The 15,021-nt window shown below is 38.5% G+C and overlaps 1 protein-coding gene across 2 annotated transcripts in view; it reads right to left on the bottom strand.

Annotated features, from left to right (window-relative positions):
- The window catches only part of Rab3c (RAB3C, member RAS oncogene family), a 186,855-nt gene that overhangs the window by 91,195 nt on the left and 80,639 nt on the right, over window positions 1-15,021 (bottom strand). For both annotated transcript variants that reach the window (XM_057789970.1, XM_057789968.1), the window contains exon 3: window positions 665-783. In XM_057789970.1, the coding sequence (XP_057645953.1) occupies window positions 665-783 (119 nt within the window). The remainder of the gene's footprint in view (window positions 1-664; window positions 784-15,021) is intronic.

The raw sequence follows: 15,021 nt of genomic DNA, 5'->3' as shown, positions 1-15,021 counted from the left end.
GAAAGTCCCTTACTGAACATCACACTCATTATGGATACAAGTATTTTCATAGGAACTGATGAAGCTATAAGTTACAAAGGGTCTGGGTCTGACCATATGTCCTAAGTCCTTTCAAATGCTCTGGTTTGAATAATATATTTAACAAAAGTACTAGAAAAAAGGATAAGAGAGGATTTCTTCCAAATGTCCAGAGAGAAATCTTTTGGGCTCTGCAAGCCACATGGATCCTGCTATTTACCTTGGCTTTTGTGGTGTGAAGGCATCACAGAGAATACACAAATGATCTTGCCTGTGTTCCTATAAAGTTTTACTTAAAGACCAAGTTGTGGGCCAAGGTCCACCAACCTTAGTTTCTAGATCCCTACATTAGGGCAATAAACTTCCAAATTATTATTTACATTTTAGCAACACACTCAATTCTATAACAGAAAAATTCATTGGATACAAAACACCGAAGTGAATAAAATGAAGAAAAGTCACTAAAACAACTTCTCAAATCACCTGACAGAGGTTGTGAGCATGACCAACTTTTCTTTGCCTTAGGGCACAAGTAGGATTGTAGTTCATGATAAACACACATAAGACATTGTCCCATAGCCACTGCTATAGGAGAAATAGATTTTCAAATAGAAGACGATCACCATTTATAATGGCAGTAACTTACCAATCTTGTACGGCATTGAAGGATTCTTCATTTGTGATGTCATACATTAAAATGAAGCCCATGGCCCCTCGATAATAGGCTGTGGTGATGGTCCTGTATCTTTCCTGGCCTGCTGTGTCCTAATGAACAAAACAGTGACATCCTGTCATAAATGAGGCAAAATAATTTGGGGAAGTCCTTAATAATTTCTAGAGCAGTTACATCATCATCCAAAATGTTATGTGGATAATGTACAGATGCTTTTTTCTTAGTTTCGCTTTTCCTATTGATGCGCACAAGTCAGCTCTGCAGTACTCTGAGCAATTTCTCCCTCCTTCTTTTCCTCCCTCCCTTCCTTTTTTCTTCCTTCTTTCCTTCTTTTCTTCCCTCCTTCTTTCCTTTTTTTCTTCTTTTTTGTATGAACGAAGATCAAAGTTTACTCCATACCAACCAGCATAAAGCTATACAAAAGAAAAGATTATACCAATCTGAAATTGGTGACTCTTGACATACTTTTAAGTTAGAGGGATACCTCAGCACCAACACGATGCCTTTATAAATTGGCTGTCCGTGAATACCAGCTGGTGTGAGAACAAAGGAACATGTTCCTACTTGGAAGGAGGTTACAGTTCAGTGTCAGCTTAATTGGCTATGAGATGACAATAAAACACCTTCTTTAATGTCTGAGCTGGAAGAGCAAATGTGAGCTTGAATTCTTGCTCCTCTGTCCTAAGGTTGGGGGTCATGGACAAGTATCTAATTCTTTGTATATTAAACCCTTCCAAAGCTAAGCAAGTGCTTTGGGGTTCCTCTAGATCTGTTCATACAGCATAGGATGCAAACAGGGGCTAATAAATGACAAGGGCAAGGTTTTATTTCTGAGACATCAGTGCCCATTTAAGGTTGTAGAAGGGAGTACTATCTGCACAAGGCATGGCATGCGGGAGTGAAATCGGGACTCTGAGACATGAAAATCATCTAAAGGAACTACCTATTCCAGACACTGTGCGGGAAGAACTGGTTCCTCGGCTCACCCTATGGCTCCTTCTCTGTTTTCTTAGGATTAAAGCATCCTTTCTAATTGGCTTTCCCATTTCCCCCAATCTTTGGAGATGATACTTAGCTGTTTCTCCTTTTATAAACTACCTAGAAACCTGGCGTTTTGAACATAAGCTACCTTCTTTCTAACTTACTATGGACACTCTTTCTCATTCATCCCTAAGATGCCTCTTTTATAAACAAAGTGTACCCTGTATCCCTGTAGAACCGAGAAGGCCTTGAAGGAGAGTTAACTTGTTGGGTTAGGGAAAAGCATGTTCCCATACCCTCAAAATGGCATTGAGATCTTATGGAGTCCATGTTGGATTTTGGATTCCCCCCATAGACATCTTCCCAGTTAGATCCTAACATCCAGCTACATGGCAGAGAGAAACATAAGATTGTTCACAGTTCTTCAGTACTTTGTGTGGCATGTTCTTCTGCCATTACAGGGTCAGAGGGAAGTGACCAGAGGAGGCTGGGTTCAATGAATGTGTCTAAGTGGCACTAGAAGCAACTTAGTCAAGAGTGTGACTTCACAAGGCCAAGAAGAAGACTTGCTTCTCTGGAGAAGACTAAGACTGGTCTGATTAAGATCTTATTAGAGAAAATAAGGGTTCAAGTTTGGATGAAACAGATTAGAGCATTCAAATGCACAGCAATTAAGGAAGCTTTTAGAAGGCACTTCCAGTGGCAGAAAACAACAGAAAAGGAAATCATAATAGAAAGTATGTTTGCATTATGCCAGAGAAAACAATGATTCATATCTTTAATAGGGAAAGTGGTATTAAAATCATTAGGGAAACTATATAATCCAATTGCAAATGGCTAATTAGTAAGAAGTCATATTCTAACCATAACAACAGGAATAGAAACGTCCAAATTATATTCTCAAATAATAAGCGTTTATTGGCAAGTATTTGAGTATTTTATTGTGCTTTGCTTAATGTTTTATAAGTATTAAGAAAATGTAGGTGCCTGGGATATCAGCTGCATATAATTGGAACAAATATAGAAGCTAATGTAGAGTCCTTTTCTGTGTTCTCAGAAACTCATGAGCTTAATTTAGTTAACAACATACATCACCATGAAACCAAGATGAGAACACACACAGAATGACAGAGCCAAATTCCAGATGAGCATGTTTAAAGAGCAAGGGGTAGTAAAAGACATGGTAGGATGTTTTGTCTCTCTGGGGAGCAGAACCCCTTGTTAATAGTCAGATGAGATCATTTAAAACCTTCCCCTGGCATCGTATTGTTAGGGACATATTATGTATGAATGCAGCTTACTCCCCACCCCCACCCCCACTGTCAAGTCCCTTCAACCAGCTTTCTTTTCCTTCTTGGCATAGACTGAATACCACAGGTGCAGGCAGGCGATGCTATGCAAGCTCTCTTCCCTGCACAACACATAGGTCTTCTCTCATTTTGTCATTGAGGAAAACTGAAAACACACGAGTCACCGAGAAAGGTGACCCAGACCCCTGTCAAGCGTGTTTTCAACACAGCCTGCTGATAAATGTCTTGGAAACTGTGGCTTTATCTATTGACCTTTTCTGGTGATGGTGCCCCTCCTCCAGGATGCTACTTTTATTGTGATGGTAAAGACACTGTATTGTCATAAAATGCTTCAGCTTCATAACGTGGCATTTTTTTTTTAATCGTCAAGAGAGAGCAAAAATCCGGATTCCATTATACTGTACTTGAAATGTTACAGGAAGATGCTAGAAACCACAGGGTTGAGTAATCACTACATATCAAAACTTGGGGGAGAGGCAGAGAAATAATTTTAAAGAAAAAAAAAGAAGCAGAAAGAAGAAGCTTTCAGATAGTAGTTAAGACACAGCAAAGGGCTACATTTCCAGCATCATTCTGACTGAGCACAGAAACACAATCCAATTGGAAGTATTTGTCACTGACATGCAGGCAGAACAAGAAATTGTACCAAAGAGGGAAAGTGTAGGAAGAACCACAAAAAGGAAAATTCTCACCCCCTCCCCAGTTTGAGGACATTTTAAACATTAAACCTAGTCTAACACTCTCTCACCAAGCTGCCTCCCTGCTGGCTTTGGTATTGAAAACAATTTCAGAATTACAAACTTAATGCCATTTTCTTACCACTCCACTGGGAAGAGGAAGGCAGGAAAACACTTCGTTCGTTACATTTGACATTTACTAATGATGACAAAAGGTTATATTCAAAATAACGGAATATTTTATAATGTCAAGTGCCACTGCTGCAATTAAACATGAAGAGCCCGGAAGACAGTGGACAAGATGGTGTCTGTCTTCACTGGGCTCAGACATCTTAGTGTCGTTCTTCCTCCTGGTTGGCTAAGAGCTGGGATTATCTGTTGGTTTCCTATAAATGTCATCGTCTCATGATAAAAAAAAAATGTGATTGGGAATTCCCCCCCCCCAGAGAAAACAGTGGCTAGGAAAGTGACTACGAGATGAGGAATGTTCCAGCAAGAGTCTTTTCCTCTCTTTATAGGAAAAGAATATCTTTAGTTAGTTCAAATATTTTGCTATACAAATATTGTTTTCAGGAGTCATTTTTGGATGTAATGGTGGGTTTGGTAGCAAATGCTTGACTATGTGTCAAGAAAAGACCCATGAAATGGAAAATAATAGCAGCTTGATAAAAAGTAGCTAAAAGTTCTTTCAATATGAGCTGGACCATTTCTATCTTTGGTTTTTGCCTTCAGTGATTTCCCCAGCGGAACTCTCTCTTAATTGCATGCACAGCACTTTCAGAGCTTTCTGAAGTCAAGCAGAGATAATGCACAGTTTTAAGACTATAGAAATAGCTTTCATTTGCAAAGTATGGGTTATGCTGCGATTTATTTCTTCTTTCCATGCTTATTTCCATATCAAATTAAAGGGAAAATGGAATGACCTATTAGCAAAGAAATGTAACACAAGATAACCACAATCAAAATACATTTATTAAAAGTCTACACACACACACATATACACATACACACTTAGACTGAAGAATAGAAAATAATGGCAAGAGATAAAGCAAGCATTTTTAATAGATGAAGAAACCAAATCAAACTTCATTAGTATTAACTGAATGCTAAAATAATTTAATTAAAGTAAATGAAGTCATATATAATAATGCAATGGGAAATTAACAGATTGGGGCAGGGGGTAGGAACACTGTAACCCAAGACATAAAACCTACTTTCACCAATGAGTAGCCAAATGGGAACAAAGAACGTAGAATAAGAATCCATTCATTCAGGCAGGGGTGATCTTTTAACTAATATGTAACTACACTTTTACCTCAAAGAATTGTTTGGAATAATCAAGAAAGATTAAATTATGTTAGTATAGCTTAATATTACTATCGATCCATACATCTACCCAATAAATCTCTAATAAGCATTTATTAATAGTCAAAGAAAATAAAGATATATTACATATATCCACTCTAGGTAGATTTTTGAATCCTGCAAGATTTTACTCACTAAAGAATTTAATTGAGCAGAACACCAGTGTTCTTTTTTTTTTTTTTTTTTTTTTTTTGGTTTTTCGAGACAGGGTTTCTCTGTGGTTTTGGAGCCTGTCCTGGAACTAGCTCTTGTAGACCAGGCTGGTCTCGAACTCACAGAGATCCACCTGCCTCTGCCTCCCAAGTGCTGAACACCAGTGTTCCAAAAATAAAAAAGGTCAAAATTGTGAAAAATATTTGCAAAGTACCAACATCATAGTGATTTATAATTGTGACAGAGACAGTTTATTGAGAGATGGAGTCCTTTAGTTCAGTGACTGTTATAGATTTGTTATCATGGAGTTTTCTTTCTAGACCCTTGAATGTGACTTTATTAAAGAAAACAGTCTTTGCAAATGCAGTCTAATGTAAGTGATGTCATATAAGATCAGGTGGTTTCTACTCCCATGACTAGAATCTTCATGAAATTGGAATACACAGGGGCTGGTGAGATGACTCCTTGTCTAAAGAATATATACTGCTCTTAGAGAGGACCCAAGTTCAATTCCTCACAGTCATGTCAGAAAGCTTCAAGTGCCTAGAACTCCAGCTCCAGGGGGCTATGATACCTATGGCATCTGAAGACACCTGCATCTACAGGCACATACCCCCTCCCCTGACACACACACACACACACACACACACACACACACACACTCAATTAAAAATGAAAAAAGATATTAAAATAAAAATAGAGTCAAGACACAACACACATGAATAAGAAAGCTATAAAAGCATGGAATGGGATTGGAACACTGCACCTGCAAAAAAGGGTATGCCAAGAACTGCAGACTCTCTCTAGAGTCTAGAGGACAGGCAGGGAAGATCAGCTCTCCTAGGCAGCAAGACCCTGCACCACAAAGTCAGATTTGCAGCCTCCAGAAGCCTGAGACAATGAGTGCTGGTTGTTTTGCCCAGTCAATTTGTGACGCTTCAATAGGCTGCACTGGGAAATGAACATAGCCACCGATGCCAATTTCCCACCTTTGTGAGCAGAACTAAAGCAATATAAATTTCATAGCTATCTGCACAATGCTTATTAAGTTGCTGAAGAAAAAAATAAAGAAAATTAAAGGTAGCCTTACAGAGAAGTCTAAGCATAGCCTTCCTGTGACATCAGGAAAGACTTATGCTTAAATTAGGTCTGGACTGTCTACCTACCTATTCTAGTAATTATGTCCCATCAGAAAATTGAACAAAATTGTTTGATGTGATAACATCTATGTGTTTCCTTGCATTAGAATCTTTATCTCTAAATGATTGAGATACTGTCTAAAAATAAACAATTAATATCATAGCAATCAAGAATAGTCAGTTCCCTTAAAAAACAAAATAATGACTACACATCTTACTCTATAATATGTTACTTCCCCTAAGATGTATTTAATTTTTCATTTCCACAAATGGGCATGAAGCAGCATTCGATTTAGTCTTATGAGAAAGCAAACAAAAATAGGAGTCATAAATGTTGTATGCCCTCTTGTTGCATATTTATTTGTGGAGTGAAATACAAATTTTTTCTTTATCACACTTAGTCATCCATTAAAGCAAAATTTACAAACCACTTTCCCCTGCTGTTCTTGTGCAAGCAACCAGCATGAATTCACATACTCACACATTTGTTACACACACATCTGTGAAAAGGAGCCCACATTTTAGAAAAGAACAATAATAAGATAGTCTGTAAACACTCCTTTTAATCAATCTAAGTGTTCTCCTAACCTATATGCGAGATCTTATTGATCAGATTTAACTTACTATAATGTTTAGCTCTGAAAACCCAAACCTTCATTTTACAGTGGCCTCTACTTCTAAGTAAAGCCTAATAAATTCAGCCCAAGGCAGACAGATAAAACTTGACCTATTATTTTATGGTAGGGTTGCCATGGCAATTCATCTTTCCTGGCAGAGAGAAACAGCCATATATAGCTCTTTTACGGGGTCTTTGACTCTGCTGTCAGTAACACCCCGACATAGCTCCCTATTCCATATTTCTGCTCGTGAACCTCAGAGACACATTTTTTTAGTAAACATGACTTAAATATTTAGGTAAACTCTCTTTATGATATTAATAAAATTCACAACCCAGACAGTAGAAAGGTATTTTTTTCATGTTTCTTTGAAGGAGTTTTGTTTTTCTATGATTGTTTGGCACAAAGATACAGAGACACCATTTTTACTTTCTCTCTAATTTATCTTTTTTGACATGCTTCTTCCCAGTAGGATTTTGATTATACTTTTTTTTTGAAATCCTGAGGCTTAAATACATAAATGCAGGCAATTTTGAACTTTGTCAAGGTGGTTAATTCTTCTTTTTCACAGAGCACAGTACAAAATGCTTGCATCCGATCAAATGTACAGGGCTTACAGAGTAGCAGGCTTGTGTGTGAGACTTTTACCTTAACTTGGCCACTAAGATTCAAAGAGATTCCTCACAAAGGATGAAGGTTTTATTCAACACAAGCCCAGAATCCTGGTTAGTTGTATGGTCCCTGTGTCTCAATCAGCGGACCTGTTGATCTGCACTGAACAGGAATAATTAGTACCTTGAGGACAGCTGATTAGAGAAGGGGAGGCAGAAGAAAGAAAGAAACCCCCATAGGTTAGCGTTATGGATATGTTATGCGAGCTTCCCTAGGAAAAACTTAAGCACTACAGCAAGGACTTGTACTGGAGACAAGCTGTAGTTAACCTACCTACCTCCAGAAAGCCTGCAATACAGCTAAGTGCTGAGAAATAGGTGGTATTCTCATGGGTGGGGGGAAAGGGAGTTGAAGAAAGGTTCAACTTCTTTTGCTTGCAGTTGTACAGGGGGAGCCCTGGGTGGCTCTCTGAAGCTGTTACACAGAAAACCAGCACTGTGCTGTGGGACAGGAGCCTAGAAGAAGCCAAGCAAGAACTGCAGCTCTCTGTCTGTCTAGGTAGGTGGGCGTTTCTCATCTTTCAGCACTCCTTCAGTCCCTCACAGGGAAAGGGGGAACAGAAAGTACAAATGGCTTCACAAATCCCTCTTCTTGTTTCACTAGCAGTCTGGGAATCTAGTCTGTTTTATCAAACACAAATATGAATGTCAAACGGGGTATTAAAATGGTGATTTCAAATAGATTCAACAATCTTGAGCTATTGGTTTTGTTTTTAAATGATGGACTCCATTTATTTTTACTTTAAGAGAAGCTTTAGATTCTCATCAAAATTGAGTAAAAGGTATAGAGACCCTATATACTTCCTTGCCACCCATACACAATATCCCGCCACCATGAACACCCTTCACCACAACAATGCATTCATCACAATCTATGAACCTACCTTAACATATCATGTCACTCAAAGAGCATAGTCTACCACAGAGTAACCTGTGATGCTAAATACCCTATAGGACATATTTGTACTGATGTGTGCCTACACGTATCCTTACCTTTAAAAAATGTTCTTCACTCTGCCCGATCTTGTTTTAAATGGAAGAAAAGTGATAGAGAACCTATGACATAGACTCAGATCATAACTCAGGAAAGGGTATAGGAAATTGGGCAGAACATTGCTATAAATAGTGACCCACAGTGGAAATAGGTCAGGGAGCGAACACATGGACACTTGTTTATCCTTTGGGGATGTGTCTATCAGTTACTCTCCAAAGGACTCAAACAATGTTGGAATATTGGAGAGATTCTGCCTGAAATTTGAGAATTCCACAGGTTCTAAGAATGAGCAATATAAAGCCAAACTATGATATATAGACAAAGGAAAGGTTACTAAGGTTAGAGCAGCTTTCATAATATGGAATGGAATAAAAAAAATTAATTCGTTACCTGATACAGCTACCTGATTTTGGGTAGCTAAATTCCTTTGTGTTTTCACATTTTGGCTGAAATAACAACATTGTTTACCTTCTCTAGGTTGTTGGGATAATCAAATAGTATCTCATGTGTATCAAGTTCTAAATAAATGGGATCCCTGCAGCAGCAACGAATGGATAGAGCAAGGGCTTTGTAGTTAGAACAAATAGAATCCTACCATACCTCTGGGATGCAAATCCTGGGTGACTTTAGAAATGTCCTTTAACCCCTCTGAATAGGTATCTTGATTTTGAACTTGAAATAATACCTCATTGAGTCGAACCAATAAATAAGAACAGATTCTCTATTCATTATAAGATAATAGAAATATGACCAGTCACATTAATAAGATCCAAGGACTGAAGCTATCCTGCCAGATCCCAACAGGAAGTATGTGAAAACAAAACTGGACATATCAAAAGAACACTATTTCTTACTCATCCATCCCCTAGAGGAGAAGAGAAAAGTAAGGCATTTGTCCTTCAGGATCATCCGGTATCTGCATGCCCTCTTTTCTACTTCCATCTGCCCTGCCACAAAAAGGGTACACTATTCAGAGATGAAAAGCACAGTTAAACTCCTACCATGATTATCAACTGGTACTGTTTGATTTCTCGAAGGATTTCTGCTCACTTTTATTTCAGTGACTACTATGATCTTTAATGGAGCAAAAGACCCAATAGGTTACATGAGTCCAAAATTAAAGCAGAATTTCCGTATTTCAAAGCTATTTCAGCTGATCATAAAAAACTTAAACATGCGGTGGATAGAGTCTCTGAAACATAAAGAGAGACAATGGAGAATGAACATATATAAATCAAATGCTAGAAAAATAGAAGTGTCTGCAGTATCTCGTTGTATACAGCACATAGGAGGATGGTGCACACAGCAGGCAGCTGTCTGTGAGGCAGATGTGACCATCATGAGATTGACAGGGTTGTCTGGGAAGCACACTGGGAAACAAAGGCAAAAGAGCTATCTGAGAAATTGCTAGCAAGGAAGCAAGCAAAGTGGAGAGCAGATGGGGAGTACTATGGGACTCGGGGAGCACTGTGGACTCGGGGAGCACTGTGGGGCTCAGGGTCCCCTTCACACTGCTATGTCATTGGTGGATTTATCAGGTCAGACCTGATAAAAAGCCCCAAGAACACAGCACTTGGAATCAGGTTAAAGATACTGAAACCTGGCAACAGCTGATAGATGGAATAACATCTATAGCATTTATTCTAGAGAACCAGGGTCACGTTCACTGCTGTCAGAAAAAGCAAGCCTCTAAGAGTTACAAATGAACCAGCCCTATAATTTCTAGGCCAACAGAAAGTAAGAGGAGTAAATCAAATAATAAGAAGGACCTATGTTGATGTATGTCTTCACTAGAAATGAGATAGGTTCTCTATAGTGTAGAAAACGTTTAAATTAAGAAAAGAACCTTCTTTCTTTCTTTCTTTCTTTCTTTCTTTCTTTCTTTCTTTCTTCCTTCCTTCCTCCCTCCCTCCCTCCCTCCCTCCCTCCCTCCCTCCCTCTCTCTCTCTCTCTCTTTCTTTCTTTCTTTCTTTCTTTCTTTTTCTTTTTTTTTAAGATATGCCCTTTCTGTGTCTTCCTAGCTGTCCTGGAACTCACTATGTAGACCAGGCTGGCCTTGAAAACACACAGAGATTCATCTGTCTCTGGCTCTCTAGCGTTGGGATTAAAGGCATGCCTCAGGACACCTGGTACTTAAAATTTAAGAAGAAAGGTTATCTAGGGCATATAAAATTATTTTGGGGGGAATAAAAGGCACATATAAGCAGAATTTAGGGTTTTAAAAAGGTTTTCATAGTGAAGCATTACCTCATGAAATTGCAGCGTCGCAAACAGAACAAATCAGCTGAAAGCATTTTAGGAAACATCTAGCAGCTCAGAAAAGCATTTTCTCACATTTCAGTTTCACTGTCAACATGGTTGGTGGATTGGGGAGCCAGGACGCTTGTTCTATCATTCAACTTCCCATTTTCATGCAAAACGTCCTTCTTCTTGGGCTCCTGTGCCAGACTGTGTTTTTCTTACTGTGAAAACAGACTGTGCTGCCTGCAAAGCTTGACAAGGAGAATCAGAGAATCGGAGCAGAGGTGCTGGCACCTAAGGACCCTCTGCAGGAAACACTAAGCATCTCCAGCTGGACATGGCTTGGGCTGGTTACTCCAGCCCGAGAGGATTGTGCTGCACTAATAAGGCTACACTGTGACCCCTGTGTTTTTCCCTCTGCTCCACGCAACAGGCTACAAGCACAACCTGCTGAGTTACCTCACAGCGTGAGAAGCAGGCAGATGGGCAAGAGGGTAAGGCTGCCTTTGATTAAATTCATTATACTTCCTGGAAAGACGAAGGGATGGTTCTTGGAACCCAGAGATGTTGCAAGCTGCTGAAAAATGTGACCAGAAGGAGGTTTCTTTTCTTTTGCAGTCACCCACTAGAATTCTGATGGTGCTCAGAATTGGTCTGGGATGCCCTCTTACCTCTGTCTTTCAGGGTAATAGTAGGATACCAATCCCTTCTCACCGGTTTATTTATAGATTGTATTCCACAACAAGGGGCAGAAATCTCAGAAAGTTCTTCCTAAACAGGCTGGGCAACTGAATCTGGTAATCTGCACATTCTGATGCTAACAATTTTACCAGAGGGGGATAAGGAATAATACCCCGGGAATGAATGATGCGGTTCATCTTCATGGTTTGAGCTGGCGACTTTGGGCAATTCAATCAACTTCTCCACAGTAGTTTCTTCAACTGACAAATGAAGCTTTGAAGAGAGAAGGTTCTGATGGCTACACATGTTGTCACATGTTGGCTAGCCTGGACTATCGCATGAAGTGGAACATGCAAGCTGCCTCATAGCTGCTCTTTACTTTTGCATATCTTCTTCATACACATGATTTGAGTTTTTTAATTGTTAAACTTTTCATATAATAATGAAAATATTAATATGGCATCTCATTTGGAAAACAATTTTCAATATATGGCTATAAATCATTAGCTATACTCCTGTTTGAGATAACAGATAAAGAAATAAATATATTTGTATAAATGACTGTGCTTTTCCAAAACATTACCTTTTTGCTCACAAAACTAAAAATGATGGTTAGAGCTGCTTGATTTGCTAAAAGTTGATATGTTTTACAAGTTACTTCTGCCAGAAAACCTACTTGTGAATAAAATGTCCAAGGTGGTTAAACAGTAAAGATATACAAATAAATAAATGTAAAAGGTTGCAATGGAAAAAGATAGACAAAGATGATTGAGATGGTTCCTGGAACCTTCTCTAAGTTGACTTTACAAAGAGATTAAAACTATTTTTTTCCCCAGTGGTGGCAATGATTACTCAAAATCAGAAACTTAATAATAAAAAGTGTATCACTTAGTAAATTTGATAACTTGTTTAAAAAGAAACTTATTCATTCTATAAGATATTTGACTATAAGATTTTAGCCGGGCGGTGGTGGTGCACGCCTTTAATCCCAGTACTCGGGAGGCAGAGGCAGGCGGATCTCTGTGAGTTCGAGACCAGCCTGGTCTACAAGAGCTAGTTCCAGGACAGGCTCCAAAACCACAGAGAAACCCTGTCTCGAAAAACCAAAAAAAAAAAAAAAAAAAAAAAAGTAAATTATTGATAATATTGACTTGAAAAAATAATAGGGTATTAGAAGGGTAATGCTGTAGATAATTTTTAGTAACTACATTAGATATTAAATATTTGTGCAAGAACAAGGTCAAATAATAGTGATTTTAATTTGGGAGGCAGGTAAGAATTTTCAGGCATAAATGTTCTGAAATTAATAGCCTAGAAAAAGAGAACTATCAGATCAGGAATTTATTTTACACAACTATTTTAATCACTGTTTTTCTCTTGTTTTGTTTTATTCATTTATTTAAGTTTCCTTTCTTATAAGGTAGGATAAGGAATGAGGAAGACATAATTTGGGGCTGGATGCTCAAGGCAGAGGCTGAAAAACAGGCATATCCAGAGGGTGCTTGAGCTGTATGCAGCAAGCCTGAGGCTATCACCTCACAAAATGGAGCTTAAACTGACCGATCTCTACCTAAGTTAGTGTAAAAATCAATGTTTATTATTAAATACGGCCAAAATGAGTTATTCCCAAACACTTCTGTACTTGGTATCTTATTTATGCTTTTTTTCTAGATCATTCAATGTTGCTGGTGTCTGGTAATTTTTATTTGAATTTCCAAAAGTTACCTAAATTGCCCTAGAAAGTCACAAGAATAAAAAAAGCCTCTCTTTTATATTTGAGGGACTGACTGAAAATTGCTATCTAGCACCCCCCCCCCAATTAGGAGCAGCATCACAGCTAGGAGGGGTCGACAGAGCCATAGCCAAATGCAGCCAAGTGGCAGGAAGATGGGCACTCGGGCATCAGCACAGAGTCATGTACAATTCAATTTGTTCTGTTTCCAGATACAAGCTAATTAATTTAGGAATCACAGGACACCTTTCTAAAATGAAGAGAGCGAGAGGGAAAGAGAACATACAGGGAACATTGGAGGATAGCAGTACTTGGGAATAAATCATTTTATGCATGGAACCCTAATGGAAAAGTGAGTATTGTCTAGCTGCATTCCACAAACCCAGCTGGAAGAGACTTTTGCTTCCCTTTACAAGGTGACTTCTTTTGGCTTTACTGACAACCATAAATGTCTATTAAAACATGCTTTAAAAAAACCCTGCAGATATTTAACTCAAGTAGATCTTCCTTTCCTGATAAAAGTAATAGAATTTCACGGTATAAAATTTATGATCCACATTTTTATAGTTTACGGAAAGAATGAAAGAACTAAACTCTTTTTTTTTTTTTTTCCTTTGGAGAGTCCAGACAACATGGGAACTGGAAAATTCTAGACCAGAAACCAAGGGGATCCCATTACTCTGAAGTTTTCACAATTATCTTGGAACCAGGCTTTGCTTTAAAGCCCAAACTTAAAGAAATTGATTTAAAGATTTGTCTTCTGAAAGTAAAGTAGCAAGGATTAAAAGAGCATTGAGCATGAGGAAGCAATGGCTTGAACTGGTCAGTCCAACTGAAAAGGCAGAGCATGCTGGGAGAGGGAAGGAAGGACAGGGAGACTGTGGTCTGTGTATCAGAAGTCTTCTCTCCAGGTTCGAGTCTGTAAGATGTAAGATGTAAGATGTGACCACTTCATCTTGTCAGTTCCCTTGATTATAAAAAGGCATGTTTGAGTCATATATATTTTAAGATCTTTGTCTGCCATATCAGGGGTCAGGACTTTTCTAAAGGAATTGATTTCTGGGGAAAATTTACATTGCTATTATTGGGTCCCTACAGAGCTCTTTTGGTGGATTCATTTTTAAAGGTTGTCTTAGTTTTGCAATGATGAGCAGGATTTACTAAGCACTGGACAAAGCTAAAAGTAACAGTCCCTGCACTCTCTACTGGTGACTGATTGAGAAGGCTGCTCTAGCCATGGGTACCAGTGACTGCCAGAGCCCTCCAAGAAACTCTGTTGTGGGTGATCTGTGGACTTCCCGTTCAAAATCAGGCTAAGGGCTTGAAAGAACTACATAATTTCTCTAAGATTCCATTGAGTGTTGAGAAAACTGCTTCATGGGGATGTTAAGTCACAATGTTCAATCCAAATTCAAAGTCTGGCTACTACCAAGATTGGCCAATCTAGAGGCCACCTACTATTTCTAAGTCATCCCTTTTTTATTAACAAATGTTTACATTTCTCTTTCTCATAGGAACTCACCTTTAGTTACTATATCTCATGAACATCTATTAAATTACCATAAGGCTTGTCCTGGATCCTTTTTAATCAAAAATTGCTGGTTTATAACCCTTATTCACCATTTAGATCAAAGCTTCCCAAAGCTGTAGGAGGTTCTATAGAATTAACAGTATTGTCAAAGTACATCGAGCTAGATTTTGGAACAGCTCAACTCTCAATGGGGTCCTGAGTCACAGGGTGAGACCCATTGTTAAGCTGTCAAAAATTG

This window comes from Chionomys nivalis, chromosome 15 (assembly GCF_950005125.1).
Source record: "Chionomys nivalis chromosome 15, mChiNiv1.1, whole genome shotgun sequence".
NCBI classification, from domain to species: Eukaryota; Metazoa; Chordata; class Mammalia; order Rodentia; family Cricetidae; genus Chionomys; species Chionomys nivalis.
This window is presented reverse-complemented; position numbering and strand designations above follow the sequence as displayed.